The sequence below is a fragment of the Oncorhynchus masou genome, unplaced genomic scaffold, assembly GCF_036934945.1.
Source record: "Oncorhynchus masou masou isolate Uvic2021 unplaced genomic scaffold, UVic_Omas_1.1 unplaced_scaffold_688, whole genome shotgun sequence".
Classification (NCBI taxonomy): domain Eukaryota; kingdom Metazoa; phylum Chordata; class Actinopteri; order Salmoniformes; family Salmonidae; genus Oncorhynchus; species Oncorhynchus masou.
Window position 1 is genome coordinate 303114 of NW_027013332.1, and position 25270 is coordinate 328383.

The 25270-nt window shown below is 36.1% G+C and overlaps 1 protein-coding gene across 2 annotated transcripts; it reads left to right on the top strand.

Annotated features, from left to right (window-relative positions):
- Positions 1 to 16409: 16409 nt before the first annotated feature.
- On the top strand, positions 16410 to 24831 carry LOC135536952 (C-type lectin domain family 4 member E-like). 2 transcript variants are annotated; one of them, XM_064963169.1, is made up of 6 exons: positions 16410 to 16636; positions 19839 to 19940; positions 20045 to 20215; positions 20328 to 20470; positions 20580 to 20683; positions 24439 to 24831. In XM_064963169.1, exons 1-6 carry the CDS (start codon positions 16495 to 16497, stop codon positions 24593 to 24595), a joined length of 819 nt encoding a protein of 272 aa, XP_064819241.1. In that variant the 5' UTR covers positions 16410 to 16494; the 3' UTR covers positions 24596 to 24831. The 2 variants fall into 2 exon arrangements, with proteins under 2 accessions (XP_064819241.1, XP_064819242.1); XM_064963170.1 differs by lacking the exon at positions 19839 to 19940.
- Positions 24832 to 25270: the final 439 nt, after the last annotated feature.

Sequence of the window (25270 nt, forward strand, 5' to 3'; positions counted from 1 at the left end):
CATATCATGTATTATATTATCAAACTAAGGTTTGTGGGAGTCATATTACGCATTATATTATCAAACTAAGGCTGGTGGGAGTCATATCATGTAGTTTATTATCAAACTAAGGCTGGTGGGAGTCAAATCACACGTTATATTATCAAACTAAGGCTGGCGGGAGTCATATCATGAATTAAAATATCAATCTAAGACTGGTGGGAGTCATATCATGTAATATATTATCAAACTTAGACTGGTGGGAGTCATATCATATATTATATTATCAAACTAAGGGTGGTGGGAGTCATATTACGTAGTATATTATCAAACTAAGACTTTAGTATTTTATCAAACTTAGAATTGTGGGAGACATGTCATGTTGTATATTATCAAACTAAGGCTGGTGGGAGTCATACCATGTATTGTATTATCAAACTAAGACTTGTGGGAGACATGTCATGTTGTATATTATCAAACTAAATATGGTGGGAGTCATAGCATGTGTTATATTATCAAACTAAGACTGGTGGGAGTCATGTCATGTGGTATATTATCAAACTAAGGCTGTTGGGAGTCATATCATGTATTATATTATCGAACTAATACTGGTGGGAGTCATATCATGTATTATATTATCAAACTAAGGCTGTTGGGAGTCATGTCATGTATTATATTATCAAACTAAGACTTGTGGGAGACATGTCATGTTGTATATTATCAAACTAAATATGGTGGGAGTCATAGCATGTGTTATATTATCAAACTAAGGCTGGTGGGAGTCATATCATGTATTGTATTATCAAACTAAGACTTGTGGGAGACATGTCATGTTGTATATTATCAAACTAAATATGGTGGGAGTCATATCATGTATTATATTATCAAACTAAGACTGGTGGGAGTCATATCATGTATTATATTATCAAACTAAGACTGGTGGGAGTCATATCATGTATTATATTATCAAACGAAGGCTGGTGGAGTTATATCATGTATTATATTATCAAACGAAGGCTGGTGGAGTCATATCATGTATTATATTATCAAACGAAGGCTGGTAGAGTCATATTGTGTATTATATTATCAAACTAAGTTTGGTGGGAGTCATATCATGTATTATATTATCAAACGAAGGCTGGTGGAGTCATATCATGTATTATATTATCAAACTAAGACTGGTGGGAGTCATATGTAGTTTATTATCAAACTAAGGCTGGTGGGAGTCATGTCATGTATTATATTATCAAACTAAGACTGGTGGGAGTCATATCATGAATTAAAATATCAAACTAAGGCTGGTGGAGTCATATCGTGTATTATATCATCAAACTAAGGCTGGTGGGAGTCATATCATGTTGTATATTATCAAACTAAGACTGGTGGGAGTCATATTACGAAGTATATTATCAAACAAAGACTTGCGGGAGACATGTCATGTTTTATATTATCAAACTAAGGCTGGTGGGAGTCATATCATGTATTGTATAATCAAACAAAGTTTGGTGGGAGTCATATCATGTATTATATTATCAAACTAAATTTGGTTGGAGTCATATCATGTTGTATATTATCAAACTAAGGCTGGTGGGAGTCATGTCATGTATTATATTATCAAACTAAGGGTGGTGGGATTCATTCCAAGTAGTTTATTATCAAACTAAGGCTGGTGGGAGTCATATCATGTACTATATTATCAAACTAAGGCTGGTGGGAGTCATATCACACATTATATTATCAAACTAAGGCTGGTGGGAGTCATATCATGTAGTTTATTATCAAACTAAGACTGGTGGGAGTCATGTCATGTGGTGTATTATCAAACTAAGGCTGTTGGGAGTCAAATCACACATTATATTTTCAAACTAAGGCTAGTGGGAGTCATATCATGTATTATATTATCAAACTAAGTTTGGTGGGAGTCATATGTAGTTTATTATCAAACTAAGACTGGTGGGAGTCATGTCATGTGGTGTATTCTCACACAAAGACTGGTTTGAGTCATATCATGTATTATATTATCAAACTAAGGGTGGTGGGAGTCATATCATGTATTATATTATCAAACTAAGGTTTGTGGGAGTCATATTACGCATTATATTATCAAACTAAGGCTGGTGGGAGTCATATCATGTAGTTTATTATCAAACTAAGGCTGGTGGGAGTCAAATCACACGTTATATTATCAAACTAAGGCTGGCGGGAGTCATATCATGAATTAAAATATCAATCTAAGACTGGTGGGAGTCATATCATGTAATATATTATCAAACTTAGACTGGTGGGAGTCATATCATATATTATATTATCAAACTAAGGGTGGTGGGAGTCATATTACGTAGTATATTATCAAACTAAGACTTTAGTATTTTATCAAACTTAGAATTGTGGGAGACATGTCATGTTGTATATTATCAAACTAAGGCTGGTGGGAGTCATACCATGTATTGTATTATCAAACTAAGACTTGTGGGAGACATGTCATGTTGTATATTATCAAACTAAATATGGTGGGAGTCATAGCATGTGTTATATTATCAAACTAAGACTGGTGGGAGTCATGTCATGTGGTATATTATCAAACTAAGGCTGTTGGGAGTCATATCATGTATTATATTATCGAACTAATACTGGTGGGAGTCATATCATGTATTATATTATCAAACTAAGGCTGTTGGGAGTCATGTCATGTATTATATTATCAAACTAAGACTTGTGGGAGACATGTCATGTTGTATATTATCAAACTAAATATGGTGGGAGTCATAGCATGTGTTATATTATCAAACTAAGGCTGGTGGGAGTCATATCATGTATTGTATTATCAAACTAAGACTTGTGGGAGACATGTCATGTTGTATATTATCAAACTAAATATGGTGGGAGTCATAGCATGTGTTATATTATCAAACTAAGGCTGGTGGGAGTCATATCATATATTGTATTATTAAACTAAGGCTGGTGGGAGTCATATCATGTAGTATATTATCAAACTTAGAATTGTGGGAGACATGTCATGCTGTATATTATCAAACTAAGGCTGGTGGGAGTCATATCATGTATTATATTATCAAACTAAGACTTGTGGGAGACATGTCATGTTGTATATTATCAAACTAAATATGGTGGGAGTCATAGCATGTGTTATATTATCAAACTAAGGCTGGTGGAAGTCATGTCATGTGGTATATTATCAAACTAAGGCTGTTGGGAGTCATATCATGTATTATATTATCGAACTAATACTGGTGGGAGTCATATCATGTATTATATTAACGAACTAATACTGGTGGGAGTCATATCATGTATTACATTATCAAACTAAGGCTGTTGGGAGTCATATCATGTATTATATTATCAAACTAAGACTTGTGGGAGACATGTCATGTTGTATATTATCAAACTAAATATGGTGGGAGTCATAGCATGTGTTATATTATCAAACTAAATATGGTGGGAGTCGTAGCATGTGTTATATTATCAAACTAAGGCTGGTGGGAGTCATGTCATGTGGTATATTATCAAACTAAGGCTGTTGGGAGTCATATCATGTATTATATTATCGAACTAATACTGGTGGGAGTCATATCATGTATTATATTATCGAACTAATACTGGTGGGAGTCATATCATGTATTATATTATCGAACTAATACTGGTGGGAGTCATATCATGTATTATATTATCAAACTAAGACTTGTGGGAGACATGTCATGTTGTATATTATCAAACTAAATATGGTGGGAGTCATAGCATGTGTTATATTATCAAACTAAATATGGTGGGAGTCATAGCATGTGTTATATTATCAAACTAAGGCTGGTGGGAGTCATGTCATGTGGTATATTATCAAACTAACGCTGTTGGGAGTCATATCATGTATTATATTATCGAACTAATACTGGTGGGAGTCATATCATGTATTATATTATCGAACTAATACTGGTGGGAGTCATATCATGTATTATATTATCAAACTAAGGCTGTTGGGAGTCAAATCATGTATTATATTATCAAACTAAGACTTGTGGGAGACATGTCATGTTGTATATTATCAAACTAAATATGGTGGGAGTCATATCATGTGTTATATTATCAAACTAATACTGGTGGGAGTCATATCATGTATTATATTATCAAACTAAGGCTGTTGGGAGTCATATCATGTATTATATTATCAAACTAAGACTTGTGGGAGACATGTCATGTTGTATATTATCAAACTAAATATGGTGGGAGTCATATCATGTGTTATATTATCAAACTAAGACTGGTGGGAGTCATATCATGTATTATATTATCAAACTAAGACTGGTGGGAGTCATATCATGTATTATATTATCAAACTAAGGCTGTTGGGAGTCAATACATGTATTATATTATCAAACTAAGGCTGGTGGGAGTCATATCATGTATTATATTATCGAACTAATACTGGTGGGAGTCATATCATGTATTATATTATCGAACTAATACTGGTGGGAGTCATATCATGTATTATATTATCAAACTAAGGCTGTTGGGAGTCATATCATGTATTATATTATCAAACTAAGACTTGTGGGAGACATGTCATGTTGTATATTATCAAACTAAATATGGTGGGAGTCATATCATGTGTTATATTATCAAACTAATACTGGTGGGAGTCATATCATGTATTATATTATCAAACTAAGGCTGTTGGGAGTCATATCATGTATTATATTATCAAACTAAGACTTGTGGGAGACATGTCATGTTTTATATTATCAAACTAAATATGGTGGGAGTCATATCATGTGTTATATTATCAAACTAATACTGGTGGGAGTCATATCATGTATTATATTATCAAACTAAGGCTGTTGGGAGTCATATCATGTATTATATTATCAAACTAAGACTTGTGGGAGACATGTCATGTTGTATATTATCAAACTAAATATGGTGGGAGTCATATCATGTATTATATTATCAAACTAAGGCTGGTGGGAGTCATATCATGTAGTTTATTATCAAACTAAGGCTGGTGGGAGTCAAATCACACATTATATTATCAAACTAAGGCTGGTGGGAGTCATATCATTAATTAAAATATCAATCTAAGACTGGTGGGAGTCATATCATGTAATATATTATCAAACTTAGACTGGTGGGAGTCATATCATAAATTATATTAACAAACTAAGGGTGGTGGGAGTCATATCATGTAGTATATTATCAAACTAAGACTTGTGGGAGACATGTCATGTTGTATATTATCAAACTAAATATGGTGGGAGTCATAGCATGTGTTATATTATCAAACTAAGGCTGGTGGGAGTCATGTCATGTGGTATATTATCAAACTAAGGCTGTTGGGAGTCATATCATGTATTATATTATCGAACTAATACTGGTGGGAGTCATATCATGTATTATATTATCAAACTAAGGCTGTTGGGAGTCATATCATGTATTATATTATCAAACTAAGACTTGTGGGAGACATGTCATGTTGTATATTATCAAACTAAATATGGTGGGAGTCATAGCATGTGTTATATTATCAAACTGAGGCTGGTGGGAGTCATATCATGTATTGTATTATCAAACTAAGACTTGTGGGAGACATGTCATGTTGTATATTATCAAACTAAATATGGTGGGAGTCATAGCATGTGTTATATTATCAAACTAAGGCTGGTGGGAGTCATATCATGTATTGTATTATTAAACTAAGGCTGGTGGGAGTCATATCATGTAGTATATTATCAAACTTAGAATTGTGGGAGACATGTCATGCTGTATATTATCAAACTAAGGCTGGTGGGAGTCATATCATGTATTGTATTATCAAACTAAGACTTGTGGGAGACATGTCATGTTGTATATTATCAAACTAAATATGGTGGGAGTCATAGCATGTGTTATATTATCAAACTAAGGCTGGTGGAAGTCATGTCATGTGGTATATTATCAAACTAAGGCTGTTGGGAGTCATATCATGTATTATATTATCGAACTAAGGCTGGTGGGAGTCATATCATGTATTATATTATCAAACTAAGGCTGTTGGGAGTCATATCATGTATTATATTATCAAACTAAGACTTGTGGGAGACATGTCATGTTGTATATTATCAAACTAAATATGGTGGGAGTCATAGCATGTGTTATATTATCAAACTAAATATGGTGGGAGTCATAGCATGTGTTATATTATCAAACTAAGACTTGTGGGAGACATGTCATGTTGTATATTATCAAACTAAATATGGTGGGAGTCATAGCATGTGTTATATTATCAAACTAAATATGGTGGGAGTCATAGCATGTGTTATATTATCAAACTAAATATGGTGGGAGTCATAGCATGTGTTATATTATCAAACTAAGGCTGGTGGGAGTCATGTCATGTGGTATATTATCAAACTAAGGCTGTTGGGAGTCATATCATGTATTATATTATCGAACTAATACTGGTGGGAGTCATATCATGTATTATATTATCGAACTAATACTGGTGGGAGTCATATCATGTATTATATTATCAAACTAAGGCTGTTGGGAGTCATATCATGTATTATATTATCAAACTAAGACTTGTGGGAGACATGTCATGTTGTATATTATCAAACTAAATATGGTGGGAGTCATATCATGTGTTATATTATCAAACTAATACTGGTGGGAGTCATATCATGTATTATATTATCAAACTAAGGCTGTTGGGAGTCATATATTATTATTATATCATGTATTATATTATCAAACTAAGACTTGTGGGAGACATGTCATGTTGTATATTATCAAACTAAATATGGTGGGAGTCATATCATGTGTTATATTATCAAACTAAGACTGGTGGGAGTCATATCATGTATTATATTATCAAACTAAGACTGGTGGGAGTCATATCATGTATTATATTATCAAACTAAGGCTGTTGGGAGTCAATACATGTATTATATTATCAAACTAAGGCTGGTGGGAGTCATATCATGTATTATATTATCGAACTAATACTGGTGGGAGTCATATCATGTATTATATTATCGAACTAATACTGGTGGGAGTCATATCATGTATTATATTATCAAACTAAGGCTGTTGGGAGTCATATCATGTATTATATTATCAAACTAAGACTTGTGGGAGACATGTCATGTTGTATATTATCAAACTAAATATGGTGGGAGTCATATCATGTGTTATATTATCAAACTAATACTGGTGGGAGTCATATCATGTATTATATTATCAAACTAAGGCTGTTGGGAGTCATATCATGTATTATATTATCAAACTAAGACTTGTGGGAGACATGTCATGTTGTATATTATCAAACTAAATATGGTGGGAGTCATATCATGTATTATATTATCAAACTAAGACTTGTGGGAGACATGTCATGTTGTATATTATCAAACTAAATATGGTGGGAGTCATAGCATGTGTTATATTATCAAACTAAGGCTGGTGGGAGTCATATCATGTATTGTATTATCAAACTAAGACTTGTGGGAGACATGTCATGTTGTATATTATCAAACTAAATATGGTGGGAGTCATAGCATGTGTTATATTATCAAACTAAGGCTGGTGGGAGTCATATCATGTATTGTATTATTAAACTAAGGCTGGTGGGAGTCATATCATGTAGTATATCATCAAACTTAGAATTGTGGGAGACATGTCATGCTGTATATTATCAAACTAAGGCTGGTGGGAGTCATATCATGTATTGTATTATCAAACTAAGACTTGTGAGAGACATGTCATGTTGTATATTATCAAACTAAATATGGTGGGAGTCATAGCATGTGTTATATTATCAAACTAAGGCTGGTGGAAGTCATGTCATGTGGTATATTATCAAACTAAGGCTGTTGGGAGTCATATCATGTATTATATTATCGAACTAAGGCTGGTGGGAGTCATATCATGTATAATATTATCAAACTAAGGCTGTTGGGAGTCATATCATGTATTATATTATCAAACTAAGACTTGTGGGAGACATGTCATGTTGTATATTATCAAACTAAATATGGTGGGAGTCATAGCATGTGTTATATTATCAAACTAAATATGGTGGGAGTCATAGCATGTGTTATATTATCAAACTAAGACTTGTGGGAGACATGTCATGTTGTATATTATCAAACTAAATATGGTGGGAGTCATAGCATGTGTTATATTATCAAACTAAATATGGTGGGAGTCATAGCATGTGTTATATTATCAAACTAAATATGGTGGGAGTCATAGCATGTGTTATATTATCAAACTAAGGCTGGTGGGAGTCATGTCATGTGGTATATTATCAAACTAAGGCTGTTGGGAGTCATATCATTTATTATATTATCAAACTAATACTGGTGGGAGTCATATCATGTATTATATTATCGAACTAATACTGGTGGGAGTCATATCATGTATTATATTATCAAACTAAGGCTTTTGGGAGTCATATCATGTATTATATTATCAAACTAAGACTTGTGGGAGACATGTCATGTTGTATATTATCAAACTAAATATGGTGGGAGTCATATCATGTGTTATATTATCAAACTAATACTGGTGGGAGTCATATCATGTATTATATTATCAAACTAAGGCTGTTGGGAGTCATATCATGTATTATATTATCAAACTAAGACTTGTGGGAGACATGTCATGTTGTATATTATCAAACTAAATATGTTGGGAGTCATATCATGTGTTATATTATCAAACTAAGACTGGTGGGAGTCATATCATGTATTATATTATCAAACTAAGACTGGTGGGAGTCATATCATGTATTATATTATCAAACTAAGGCTGTTGGGAGTCAATACATGTATTATATTATCAAACTAACGCTGGTGGGAGTCATATCATGTATTATATTATCGAACTAATACTGGTGGGAGTCATATCATGTATTATATTATCGAACTAATACTGGTGGGAGTCATATCATGTATTATATTATCAAACTAAGGCTGTTGGGAGTCATATCATGTATTATATTATCAAACTAAGACTTGTGGGAGACATGTCATGTTGTATATTATCAAACTAAATATGGTGGGAGTCATATCATGTGTTATATTATCAAACTAATACTGGTGGGAGTCATATCATGTATTATATTATCAAACTAAGGCTGTTGGGAGTCATATCATGTATTATATTATCAAACTAAGACTTGTGGGAGACATGTCATGTTGTATATTATCAAACTAAATATGGTGGGAGTCATATCATGTGTTATATTATCAAACTAAGACTGGTGGGAGTCATATCATGTATTATATTATCAAACTAAGGCTGGTGGGAGTCATATCATGTAGTTTATTATCAAACTAAGGCTGGTGGGAGTCAAATCACACATTATATTATCAAACTAAGGCTGGTGGGAGTCATATCATGAATTAAAATATCAATCTAAGACTGGTGGGAGTCATATCATGTAATATATTGTCAAACTTAGACTGGTGGGAGTCATATCATATATTATATTATCAAACTAAGGGTGGTGGGAGTCATATCATGTAGTATATTATCAAACTAAGACTTGTGGGAGACATGTCATGTTGTATATTATCAAACTAAATATGGTGGGAGTCATAGCATGTGTTATATTATCAAACTAAGGCTGGTGGGAGTCATGTCATGTGGTATATTATCAAACTAAGGCTGTTGGGAGTCATATCATGTATTATATTATCGAACTAATACCGGTGGGAGTCATATCATGTATTATATTATCAAACTAAGGCTGTTGGGAGTCATATCATGTATTGTATTATCAAACTAAGACTTGTGGGAGACATGTCATGTTGTATATTATCAAACTAAATATGGTGGGAGTCATAGCATGTGTTATATTATCAAACTAAGGCTGGTGGCAGTCATGTCATGTGGTATATTATCAAACTAAGGCTGTTGGGAGTCATATCATGTATTATATTATCGAACTAATACTGGTGGGAGTCATATCATGTATTATATTATCGAACTAATACTGGTGGGAGTCATATCATGTATTATATTATCAAACTAAGGCTGTTGGGAGTCATATCATGTATTATATTATCAAACTAAGACTTGTGGGAGACATGTCATGCTGTATATTATCAAACTAAGGCTGGTGGGAGTCATATCATGTATTGTATTATCAAACTAAGACTTGTGGGAGACATGTCATGTTGTATATTATCAAACTAAATATGGTGGGAGTCATAGCATGTGTTATATTATCAAGCTAAGGCTGGTGGAAGTCATGTCATGTGGTATATTATCAAACTAAGGCTGTTGGGAGTCATATCATGTATTATATTATCGAACTAAGGCTGGTGGGAGTCATATCATGTATTATATTATCAAACTAAGGCTGTTGGGAGTCATATCATGTATTATATTATCAAACTAAGACTTGTGGGAGACATGTCATGTTGTATATTATCAAACTAAATATGGTGGGAGTCATAGCATGTGTTATATTATCAAACTAAATATGGTGGGAGTCATAGCATGTGTTATATTATCAAACTAAGACTTGTGGGAGACATGTCATGTTGTATATTATCAAACTAAATATGGTGGGAGTCATAGCATGTGTTATATTATCAAACTAAATATGGTGGGAGTCATAGCATGTGTTATATTATCAAACTAAATATGGTGGGAGTCATAGCATGTGTTATATTATCAAACTAAGGCTGGTGGGAGTCATGTCATGTGGTATATTATCAAACTAAGGCTGTTGGGAGTCATATCATGTATTATATTATCGAACTAATACTGGTGGGAGTCATATCATGTATTATATTATCGAACTAATACTGGTGGGAGTCATATCATGTATTATATTATCAAACTAAGGCTGTTGGGAGTCATATCATGTATTATATTATCAAACTAAGACTTGTGGGAGACATGTCATGTTGTATATTATCAAACTAAATATGGTGGGAGTCATATCATGTGTTATATTATCAAACTAATACTGGTGGGAGTCATATCATGTATTATATTATCAAACTAAGGCTGTTGGGAGTCATATATTATTATTATATCATGTATTATATTATCAAACTAAGACTTGTGGGAGACATGTCATGTTGTATATTATCAAACTAAATATGGTGGGAGTCATATCATGTGTTATATTATCAAACTAAGACTGGTGGGAGTCATATCATGTATTATATTATCAAACTAAGACTGGTGGGAGTCATATCATGTATTATATTATCAAACTAAGGCTGTTGGGAGTCAATACATGTATTATATTATCAAACTAAGGTTGGTGGGAGTCATATCATGTATTATATTATCGAACTAATACTGGTGGGAGTCATATCATGTATTATATTATCGAACTAATACTGGTGGGAGTCATATCATGTATTATATTATCAAACTAAGGCTGTTGGGAGTCATATCATGTATTATATTATCAAACTAAGACTTGTGGGAGACATGTCATGTTGTATATTATCAAACTAAATATGGTGGGAGTCATATCATGTATTATATTATCAAACTAAGACTTGTGGGAGACATGTCATGTTGTATATTATCAAACTAAATATGGTGGGAGTCATAGCATGTGTTATATTATCAAACTAAGGCTGGTGGGAGTCATATCATGTATTGTATTATCAAACTAAGACTTGTGGGAGACATGTCATGTTGTATATTATCAAACTAAATATGGTGGGAGTCATAGCATGTGTTATATTATCAAACTAAGGCTGGTGGGAGTCATATCATGTATTGTATTATTAAACTAAGGCTGGTGGGAGTCATATCATGTAGTATATCATCAAACTTAGAATTGTGGGAGACATGTCATGCTGTATATTATCAAACTAAGGCTGGTGGGAGTCATATCATGTATTGTATTATCAAACTAAGACTTGTGAGAGACATGTCATGTTGTATATTATCAAACTAAATATGGTGGGAGTCATAGCATGTGTTATATTATCAAACTAAGGCTGGTGGAAGTCATGTCATGTGGTATATTATCAAACTAAGGCTGTTGGGAGTCATATCATGTATTATATTATCGAACTAAGGCTGGTGGGAGTCATATCATGTATAATATTATCAAACTAAGGCTGTTGGGAGTCATATCATGTATTATATTATCAAACTAAGACTTGTGGGAGACATGTCATGTTGTATATTATCAAACTAAATATGGTGGGAGTCATAGCATGTGTTATATTATCAAACTAAATATGGTGGGAGTCATAGCATGTGTTATATTATCAAACTAAGACTTGTGGGAGACATGTCATGTTGTATATTATCAAACTAAATATGGTGGGAGTCATAGCATGTGTTATATTATCAAACTAAATATGGTGGGAGTCATAGCATGTGTTATATTATCAAACTAAATATGGTGGGAGTCATAGCATGTGTTATATTATCAAACTAAGGCTGGTGGGAGTCATGTCATGTGGTATATTATCAAACTAAGGCTGTTGGGAGTCATATCATGTATTATATTATCAAACTAATACTGGTGGGAGTCATATCATGTATTATATTATCGAACTAATACTGGTGGGAGTCATATCATGTATTATATTATCAAACTAAGGCTTTTGGGAGTCATATCATGTATTATATTATCAAACTAAGACTTGTGGGAGACATGTCATGTTGTATATTATCAAACTAAATATGGTGGGAGTCATATCATGTGTTATATTATCAAACTAATACTGGTGGGAGTCATATCATGTATTATATTATCAAACTAAGGCTGTTGGGAGTCATATCATGTATTATATTATCAAACTAAGACTTGTGGGAGACATGTCATGTTGTATATTATCAAACTAAATATGGTGGGAGTCATATCATGTGTTATATTATCAAACTAAGACTGGTGGGAGTCATATCATGTATTATATTATCAAACTAAGACTGGTGGGAGTCATATCATGTATTATATTATCAAACTAAGGCTGTTGGGAGTCAATACATGTATTATATTATCAAACTAAGGCTGGTGGGAGTCATATCATGTATTATATTATCGAACTAATACTGGTGGGAGTCATATCATGTATTATATTATCGAACTAATACTGGTGGGAGTCATATCATGTATTATATTATCAAACTAAGGCTGTTGGGAGTCATATCATGTATTATATTATCAAACTAAGACTTGTGGGAGACATGTCATGTTGTATATTATCAAACTAAATATGGTGGGAGTCATATCATGTGTTATATTATCAAACTAATACTGGTGGGAGTCATATCATGTATTATATTATCAAACTAAGGCTGTTGGGAGTCATATCATGTATTATATTATCAAACTAAGACTTGTGGGAGACATGTCATGTTGTATATTATCAAACTAAATATGGTGGGAGTCATATCATGTGTTATATTATCAAACTAAGACTGGTGGGAGTCATATCATGTATTATATTATCAAACTAAGGCTGGTGGGAGTCATATCATGTAGTTTATTATCAAACTAAGGCTGGTGGGAGTCAAATCACACATTATATTATCAAACTAAGGCTGGTGGGAGTCATATCATGAATTAAAATATCAATCTAAGACTGGTGGGAGTCATATCATGTAATATATTGTCAAACTTAGACTGGTGGGAGTCATATCATATATTATATTATCAAACTAAGGGTGGTGGGAGTCATATCATGTAGTATATTATCAAACTAAGACTTGTGGGAGACATGTCATGTTGTATATTATCAAACTAAATATGGTGGGAGTCATAGCATGTGTTATATTATCAAACTAAGGCTGGTGGGAGTCATGTCATGTGGTATATTATCAAACTAAGGCTGTTGGGAGTCATATCATGTATTATATTATCGAACTAATACCGGTGGGAGTCATATCATGTATTATATTATCAAACTAAGGCTGTTGGGAGTCATATCATGTATTGTATTATCAAACTAAGACTTGTGGGAGACATGTCATGTTGTATATTATCAAACTAAATATGGTGGGAGTCATAGCATGTGTTATATTATCAAACTAAGGCTGGTGGCAGTCATGTCTTGTGGTATATTATCAAACTAAGGCTGTTGGGAGTCATATCATGTATTATATTATCGAACTAATACTGGTGGGAGTCATATCATGTATTATATTATCGAACTAATACTGGTGGGAGTCATATCATGTATTATATTATCAAACTAAGGCTGTTGGGAGTCATATCATGTATTATATTATCAAACTAAGACTTGTGGGAGACATGTCATGCTGTATATTATCAAACTAAGGCTGGTGGGAGTCATATCATGTATTGTATTATCAAACTAAGACTTGTGGGAGACATGTCATGTTGTATATTATCAAACTAAATATGGTGGGAGTCATAGCATGTGTTATATTATCAAACTAAGGCTGGTGGCAGTCATGTCATGTGGTATATTATCAAACTAAGGCTGTTGGGAGTCATATCATGTATTATATTATCGAACTAATACTGGTGGGAGTCATATCATGTATTATATTATCGAACTAATACTGGTGGGAGTCATATCATGTATTATATTATCAAACTAAGGCTGTTGGGAGTCATATCATGTATTATATTATCAAACTAAGACTTGTGGGAGACATGTCATGTTGTATATTATCAAACTAAATATGGTGGGAGTCATAGCATGTGTTATATTATCAAACTAAATATGGTGGGAGTCATAGCATGTGTTATATTATCAAACTAAGGCTGGTGGGAGTCATGTCATGTGGTATATTATCAAACTAAGGCTGTTGGGAGTCATATCATGTATTATATTATCGAACTAATACTGGTGGGAGTCATATCATGTATTATATTATCGAACTAATACTGGTGGGAGTCATATCATGTATTATATTATCAAACTAAGACTTGTGGGAGACATGTCATGTTGTATATTATCAAACTAAATATGGTGGGAGTCATAGCATGTGTTATATTATCAAACTAAGGCTGGTGGGAGTCATGTCATGTGGTATATTATCAAACTAAGGCTGTTGGGAGTCATATCATGTATTATATTATCGAACTAATACTGGTGGGAGTCATATCATGTATTATATTATCGAACTAATACTGGTGGGAGTCATATCATGTATTATATTATCAAACTAAGGCTGTTGGGAGTCATATCATGTATTATATTATCAAACTAAGACTTGTGGGAGACATGTCATGTTGTATATTATCAAACTAAATATGGTTGGAGTCATATCATGTGTTATATTATCAAACTAATACTGGTGGGAGTCATATCATGTATTATATAATCAAACTAAGGCTGTTGGGAGTCATATCATGTATTATATTATCAAACTAAGACTTGTGGGAGACATGTCATGTTGTATATTATCAAACTAAATATGGTGGGAGTCATATCATGTGTTTTATTATCAAACTAAGACTGGTGGGAGTCATATCATGTATTATATTATCAAACTAAGACTGGTGGGAGTCATATCATGTATTATATTATCAAACTAAGGCTGTTGGGAGTCAATACATGTATTATATTATCAAACTAAGGCTGGTGGGAGTCATATCATGTATTATATTATCGAAATAATACTGGTGGGAGTCATATCATGTATTATATTATCAAACTAATACTGGTGGGAGTCATATCATGTATTATATTATCAAACTAAGGCTGTTGGGAGTCATATCATGTATTATATTATCGAACTAATACTGGTGGGAGTCATATCATGTATTATATTATCAAACTAAGGCTGTTGGGAGTCATATCATGTATTATATTATCAAACTAAGACTTGTGGGAGACATGTCATGTTGTATATTATCAAACTAAATATGGTGGGAGTCATATCATGCGTTATATTATCAAACTAATACTGGTGGGAGTCATATCATGTATTATATTATCAAACTAAGGCTGTTGGGAGTCATATCATGTATTATATTATCAAACTAAGACTTGTGGGAGACATGTCATGTTGTATATTATCAAACTAAATATGGTGGGAGTCAATACATGTATTATATTATCAAACTAAGGCTGGTGGGAGTCATATCATGTATTATATTATCGAACTAATACTGGTGGGAGTCATATCATGTATTATATTATCAAACTAAGACTTGTGGGAGACATGTCATGTTGTATATTATCAAACTAAATATGGTGGGAGTCATATCATGTGTTATATTATCAAACTAAGACTGGTGGGAGTCATATCATGTATTATATTATCAAACTAAGACTGGTGGGAGTCATATCATGTATTTTATTATCAAACTAAGGCTGTTGGGAGTCAATACATGTATTATATTATCAAACTAATACTGGTGGGAGTCATATCATGTATTATATTATCGAACTAATACTGGTGGGAGTCACGTGGTGGCTGACTGTGGTTGACTGATAAAGAGTTTCACTTCTATAATTCACACAGAGACAGGACATTGCATGGAGAAGACACAGCTACAGACGCATATTAGAGCTGATGTAAGAAGTAGAAGTTACTGTACTTGATCACAAGTGTGTTAGAATGTCAGAGGGAGTCTATCAAAACTCAGATGGATTTGAAGACGATGAGCTTGATGTAATGAAGAACACAGACATTGATGGCCAATTATATGCCAACGTAAGAGCCTTCAAGTCCAGTACAAGAGATGGAGTTGTTGCTTCAGGTAAGATTGCAAGAACACACACACACATACTTTACTTAAATCAAATCAAAGTTCATTTGTCACGTGCGCCGAATACAACAGGTGTAGACCTTACAGTGAAATGCTTACTTACAGGATCTAACCAATCGTGCAAAAAAGGTGTTAGGTGAACAATAGGTAGGTAAAGAAATAAAACAACAGTAAAAAGACAGGCTATATACAGTAGCAATGCTATAAAAGTAGAGAGGCTACATACAGACACCGGATAGTCAGGCTGGTTGAGGTAGTATGTACATGTAGATATGGTTAAATTGACTATGCATATATGATGAACAGAGAGTAGCAGTAGCGTAAAAGAGGGGTTAGCATGTGGTGGGTGGAGGGACACAACGCAGATAGCCCGGTTAGCCAATGTGCTGGAGCACTGGTTGGTCGGCCCAATTGAGGTAGTATATACATGAACGTTCAGGTGACTGTATATACGATAAACAGAGAGTAGCAGCAGCATAAAAAGAAGGTTTGGGGGTTGGTGGGGGCATACAAAGCAAATAGTCCGGGTAGCCATATGATTACCTGTTCAGGAGTCTTATGGTTTGGGGCTAAAAACTGTTGAGAAGCCTTTTTGTCCTAGACTTGCAAGCAGTACTCCGGTACTGCTTGCATGCGGTAATAGGCCTTCCTCTGACACCGCCTGGTGTAGAGGTTCTGGATGGCAGGTAGAGGTCCTGGATGGCAGGTAGCTAGCTCCAGTGATGTACTGGGCTGTACGCAGTCAGAGGCAGAGTTTGCGGTCAGAGTTCGAGTAATTGCCGTACCAGGCAGTGATGCAACCAGTCAGGATGCTCTCGATGTTGCAGCTGCAGAACCTTTTGAGGATCTGAGGACCCATGCCAAATATTTTAAGTTTCCTGAGGGGGAATAGGCTTTGTCGTGCCCTCTTCACGACTGTTTTTGGTGTGTTTGTACCATTCTAGTTTGTTGTTACACTACAGCCACGTTGATGAGAATGGGGGTGTGCTCGGTGCTCCTTTTCCTGTAGTCCACAATCATCTTCTTAGTCTTGGCAACATTGAGGGATAGGTTGTTATTCTGGCACCACACGGCCAGGTCTCTGACCTCCTCCCTATAGGCTGTCTCGTCGTTGTCTGTGATCAGGTCTACCACTGTTGTGTCGTCTGCAAACTTAATGATGGTGTTTGAGTCGTGCTTTGCAATGCAGTTGTGGGTGAACAGGGAATACAGGAGGTGACTGAGCACCCACCACTGTGGCGCTCCAGTGTTGAGGATCAGCGTGGCAGATGTGTTGCTACCTACCCTCACCACCTGGGGGCGGCCCGTCAGGAAGTCCAGGATCCAGTTGAAGAGGGAGGTGTTTAGTCCCAGGATCCTTAGCTTAGTGATGAGCTTTTAGTGTACTATGGTGTAGAACGCTGAGCTGTAGTCAATGAATAGCATTCTCACATAAGTATATCTTTTGTCCAGGTGGGAAAGGGCAGTGTGGAGTGCAATAGAGATTGTATCATCTGTGGATCTGTTTGGGCGGTATGCAAATTGGAAATTGGAGTGGGTCTAGGGTTTCTGAGATAATGGTGTTGATGTGAGCCACTACCAACCTTTCAAAGCACTTCATGGCTACGGACGTGAGTGCTACGGCACATGCCCGGAGCACACGTCCTGGTAATTCATCTTGCCCCGCAGCCTTGTGTATGTTGACCTGGTTAAAGGTCTTACTTACGTCAGCTACAGAGAGTGTGATCACACAGTCGTCCGGAACAGCTGATGCTCTCATGCATGCCTCAGTGTTGCTTGCCTCGACGCGATCATAGAACTGATTTAGCTCATCTGGTAGGCTTGTGTCACTGGGCAGCTCGCAGCTGTGCTTCCCTTTGTAGTCTGTAATAGTTTGCAAGCCCTGCCACATAAGACGAGCGTCGGAGCTGGTGTAGTATGATTCAATCTTAGCCCTGCATTTGCGCTTTACCTGTTTGATGGTTCTTTGCAGGGCATAGCAGGATTTCTTGTAAGCTTCCCAGTTAGAGTCCCACACCTTGAAAGCAGAAGCACAACCCTTTAGTTCAGCGCGAATGTTGCCTGTAATCTATGGCTTCTGGTTGGGGTATGTACGTACAGTCACTGTGGGGAGGACGTCCTCGATGCACTTATTGATAAAGCCAGTGACTGATGTGGTGTACTTCTCAATGCTATCGGAAGAATCCCGGAACATGTTCCATTTACCAAATGGAGGGCGAGGGAGAGCTTTGTATGCATCTCTGTGTGGGGAGTACAGGTGATCTAGAATGTTTTCCCTCTGGTTGCACATTTAACATGTTGATAGAAATTTGGTAGAACTGATTTAAGTTTCCCTGCATTAAAGTCTCCAGCCACTAGGAGCGCCGCCTCTTGGTGAGTGGTTTGATGTTTGCTTATTTCCTTAATACAGCTGACTAAGTGCTGTCTTAATGTCAGCATCTGTCTGTGGTGGTAAATAAACAGCCATGAAAAGTATAGCTGAAAACACTCTAGGCAAGTAGTGTGGCCTGCAATTTATCACAATATACTCTACTTCAGGCGAGCAAAATCTAGAGACTTCCTTAGATTTCGTACACCAGCTGTTGTTTACAAACATGCACAGACCGTCCCCATCCCCCCTCGTCATACCGGAGTGTGCTGTTCTATCCTGCCGGTGCAGCGTGTATCCCGTTAGCTGAATATCCATGTCGTCATTCAGCCACGATTCCGTGAAACATAGGATATTACAGTTTCTGATGTCCCGTTGGTAGGATATTTGTGATAATACCTCGTATAATTTATTGTCCAATGATTGCACGTTGGCGAGTAGTATTGACGGTAGCGGCAGCTTTCCCAGTCGCCTTCGCCGTGTCCTGACCAGGCATCCGGCTCTTTGCCCTCCGTACCTGCGTTGCTTCCTCTTGCAAATAACGGGGATGACGGTCTTGGGGTGTTTGGAGAATGTCTTGTGCGAAAAAATCATTGTCTAAGCCGAGGTGAGTGATCGCTGTCCTGATATCGAGAAGTTCTTCTTTGCCGTAAGATATGGTTGCAGAAACATTATGTACAAAAAAAAGTTACAAATAAGGAAAACACATAAAAAACACACATTAAACAGGTGAGATTTCCCTGTAGTGCAATAGCTTTATTTGTCTCAATCCTGGATGATACAGTAAAACACATAACCAAAGATCTTTAATAATTTGTGATTCAGTACATGTTCAGTGGTGGAAGAGACCCTCTGGAGTTGCTGCAGTGTGTCTGGGGCTGCTGTGTGTTCTCCTACTGGCTGGGATCATAGGCCTGTCTGTCTACTGTAAGTTTAGTATGTTTTTACTGAGACTTAAGTAGCCTACTAAATTATACTTACTCATTAATGGTGTTTTAGTTACATGTTTGATGAACTTTTCCCTTTTACAGATGGAGTCATTGATCATCACGACTCAACAGAGATAGACCAGCTACAGGACAGCAACAGCCTTCTGACTAAAGAGAGAGACCAGCTACAGACCCGTTACAACAACCTGACTAAAGAGAGAGACCAGCTACAGACTGAGAAAGTTTTTCTTAGCGAGAGGCTTTCCAATCTCAGTGAGTAAACCTACAGTATTACATTTTCATTAATCGCACACACTTTATCGTGTGTCTGTATTATTTTATCCAGTGTGAAAAGATGAAGGAAATTCATGATTTCATCTTGTAGGACAAACCTGTCCTGAATGCTGGCAGAAGTTTGAATCCAGTTGGTACTTCCTGTCTACTGAGACTAAAACCTGGAAGGGGAGCAGAGAGGACTGTCTGGAGAGAGGAGCAGACCTGGTGATCATAAACAGTGATAAGGAACAGGTGAGTGAGTGAGTGAGTGAGTGGGGGGAGGGGGGGAGAAGCTCTGGGTGTGCAGGTGGTAAATATGATCAAACATATACGCATAAATATTTATCCTTCTCAACAACAGGAGTTTCTCTTCAACCTCAACAAGGGAGTCTGGATTGGTCTGACTGACTCTGTTACTGAGGGGACCTGGAAATGGGTGGACAGCACCCCACTGACCAACCCAAGGTAATATACTATTGCTGTAATAAGACTGACCACCTCAAGGTAATATACTACTGCTCTAATAACACTGACCAACCCAAGGTAATATACTACTACTATAATAACACTGACTAACCCAAGGTAATATACTACTGCTCTAATAACACTGACCACCCCAAGGTAATATACTACTGCTCTAATAACACTGACCAACCCAAGGTAATATACTACTACTATAATAACACTGACTAACCCAAGGTAATATACTACTGCTCTAATAACACTGACCACCCCAAGGTAATATACTACTGCTCTAATAACACTGACCAACCCAAGGTAATATACTACTGCTGTAATAACACTGACCACCCCAAGGTAATATACTACTGCTCTAATAACACTGACCAACCCAAGGTAATATACTACTCTAATAACACTGACCAACCCAAGGTAATTTACTACTGCTCTAATAACACTGACCAACCCAAGGTAATATACTACTGCTATAATAACACTGACCACCCCAAGGTAATATACTACTGCTATAATAACACTGACCAACCCAAGGTATTATACTACTGCTGTAATAACACTGACCACCCCAAGGTAATATACTACTGCTCTAATAACACTGACCAACCCAAGGTAATATACTACTACTCTAATAACACTGACCAACCCAAGGTAATTTACTACTGCTCTAATAACACTGACCAACCCAAGGTAATATACTACTGCTATAATAACACTGACCACCCCAAGGTAATATACTACTGCTCTAATAACACTGACCACCCCAAGGTAATATACTACTGCTCTAATAACACTGACCAACCCAAGGTAATATACTACTGCTCTAATAACACTGACCAACCCAAGGTAATATACTACTGCTCTAATAACACTGACTAACCCAAGGTAATATACTACTGCTATAATAACACTGACCAACCCAAGGTAATATACTACTGCTATAATAACACTGACCAACCCAAGGTATTATACTACTGCTGTAATAACACTGACCACCCCAAGGTAATATACTACTGCTCTAATAACACTGACCAACCCAAGGTAATATACTACTACTCTAATAACACTGACCAACCCAAGGTAATTTACTACTGCTCTAATAACACTGACCAACCCAAGGTAATATACTACTGCTCTAATAACACTGACCAACCCAAGGTAATATACTACTACTCTAATTACACTGACCAACCCAAGGTAATTTACTACTGCTCTAATAACACTGACCAACCCAAGGTAATATACTACTGCTATAATAACACTGACCAACCCAAGGTAATATACTACTGCTCTAATAACACTGACCAACCCAATGTAATTTACTACTGCTCTAATAACACTGACCAACCCAAGGTGATATACTACTGCTATAATAACACTGACCAACCCAAGGTAATATACTACTGCTATAATAACACTGACCACCCCAAGGTAATATACTACTGCTCTAATAACACTGACCACCCCAAGGTAATATACTACTGCTATAATAACACTGACCACCCCAAGGTAATACACTACTGCTATAATAACACTGACCACCCCAAGGTAATATACTACTACTCTAATAACACTGACCAACCCAAGGTAATATACTACTGCTATAATAACACTGACCACCCCAAGGTAATACACTACTGCTATAATAACACTGACCAACCCAAGGTAATATACTACTGCTGTAATAACACTGACCACCCCAAGGTAATATACTACTGCTCTAATAACACTGACCAACCCAAGGTAATATACTACTCTAATAACACTGACCAACCCAAGGTAATTTACTACTGCTCTAATAACACTGACCAACCCAAGGTAATATACTACTGCTATAATAACACTGACCACCCCAAGGTAATATACTACTGCTATAATAACACTGACCAACCCAAGGTATTATACTACTGCTGTAATAACACTGACCACCCCAAGGTAATATACTACTGCTCTAATAACACTGACCAACCCAAGGTAATATACTACTACTCTAATAACACTGACCAACCCAAGGTAATTTACTACTGCTCTAATAACACTGACCAACCCAAGGTAATATACTACTGCTATAATAACACTGACCACCCCAAGGTAATATACTACTGCTCTAATAACACTGACCACCCCAAGGTAATATACTACTGCTCTAATAACACTGACCAACCCAAGGTAATATACTACTGCTCTAATAACACTGACTAACCCAAGGTAATATACTACTGCTATAATAACACTGACCAACCCAAGGTAATTTACTACTGCTCTAATAACACTGACCAACCCAAGGTAATATACTACTGCTCTAATAACACTGACCAACCCAAGGTAATATACTACTACTCTAATTACACTGACCAACCCAAGGTAATTTACTACTGCTCTAATAACACTGACCAACCCAAGGTAATATACTACTGCTATAATAACACTGACCAACCCAAGGTAATATACTACTGCTCTAATAACACTGACCAACCCAAGGTAATTTACTACTGCTCTAATAACACTGACCAACCCAAGGTGATATACTACTGCTATAATAACACTGACCAACCCAAGGTAATATACTACTGCTATAATAACACTGACCACCCCAAGGTAATATACTACTGCTCTAATAACACTGACCACCCCAAGGTAATATACTACTGCTATAATAACACTGACCACCCCAAGGTAATACACTACTGCTATAATAACACTGACCACCCCAAGGTAATATACTACTACTCTAATAACACTGACCAACCCAAGGTAATATACTACTGCTATAATAACACTGACCACCCCAAGGTAATACACTACTGCTATAATAACACTGACCACCCCAAGGTAATATACTACTACTCTAATAACACTGACCACCTCAAGGTAATATACTACTGCTATAATAACACTGACCACCCCAAGGTAATACACTACTGCTCTAATAACACTGACCACAGTGTAAGGAGTAGGACTGATTCTCTGTGTTGTTCATACTCTAGGTTCTCCATACTCAACTAGTGTACCAACACTGACCACAGAGTGAGAGATGATAACTACTCTGACAATAAGGGGCCAATTTTCAGTTCATTCAACCTTTATCTATACAGGTTATTGTCATTAATGGCAGCAGTCAACAAAGTTGAATTTAAACTGAAACATTTCTGTGCATTATTTAGGATTGTGATGTTCTAACCATGATATCTGTCTGTTTACCCTGTAGGTACTGGTATTAACCATGATATCTGACTGTTGTTAACCCTGTAGGTACTGGTAATAACCATGATATCTGAATGTTGTTAACCCTGTAGGTACTGGTATTAACCATGATATCTGACTGTTTTTAACCCTGAAGGTACTGGTATTAACCATGATATCTGACTGTTGTTAACCCTGTAGGTACTGGTATTAACCATAATATCTGACTGTTGTTAACCCTGTAGGTACTGGTATTAACCATGATATCTGACTGTTGTTAACCCTGTAGGTACTGGTATTATCCATGATATCTGAATGTTGTTAACTATGTAGGTACTGGTATTAACCATGATATCTGACTGTGTTTAACCCTGTAGGTACTGGTATTTACCATGATATCTGTCTGTTGTTAGCCCTGTAGGTACTGGTATTAACCATGATATCTGATGATATCTGACTGTTGTTCACCCTGTAGGTACTGGTATTAACCATGATATCTGACTGTTTTTAACCCTGTAGGTACTGGTATTAACCATGATATCTGACTGTTGTTCACCCTGTAGGTACTGGTCTCCACATCAGCCTGATAATGGTGGTGGCAAAACAGAATATGGTGAGGAGGACTGTGTTCAGATACATAAAGAACAGAGTTCTCGAAAGTCATGGAATGACATATCATGTCGCAGCAGACTCACCTGGGTTTGTGAGAAAATGCTTTAACATCACCATGACAACCTACTGTAACACATACAGTAGCCTACAGTACACTCAACTTTCTCCTTCATTCTCTCTCTCACACACACACCATCACACACCCTCATTCACACACAAGCACGCACACCTGCATGCACGTACACAAACACACACACACACACACACACACACACACACACAAACACCTATTGTTGTATTTGTTTGTAGTATCATATTAATAAATGTCCTACTTATTTCCTGTTTGTAACTTCCTGTGTACCAGTAGTTATGTTTCACACATCATCAGGTTCAACATGAGTTCAGTACTATTGACTTTGTGCATTCACATAACTTCCAATTCAAATATATTCTGCAGATATTTACATGCTCCAATTTAGGCCTGGTGATGACATTCTCAACAGTACCAAACCACCATTACATACACTGTATAGGAGGTGACTGTATCACCAATCAATGAGTGTAGTAGAGATATCAAAGGATGTTAAATAAAAATCTTTGACAGTCAGTCTGTTGTCAAGCACAATATCAAATGCTCATATTTGATTGTTGTTCCCGAAATGGGTCCCAAAAGAGCGAAGGGAAGTGGATATTTTCAGTGGTTCAACCAGCTATCACTCAAAAACTCTTCAACCAATCAGGTTGATCCTCACTGGTTAAGCATACCCACCCTCAATATCCACT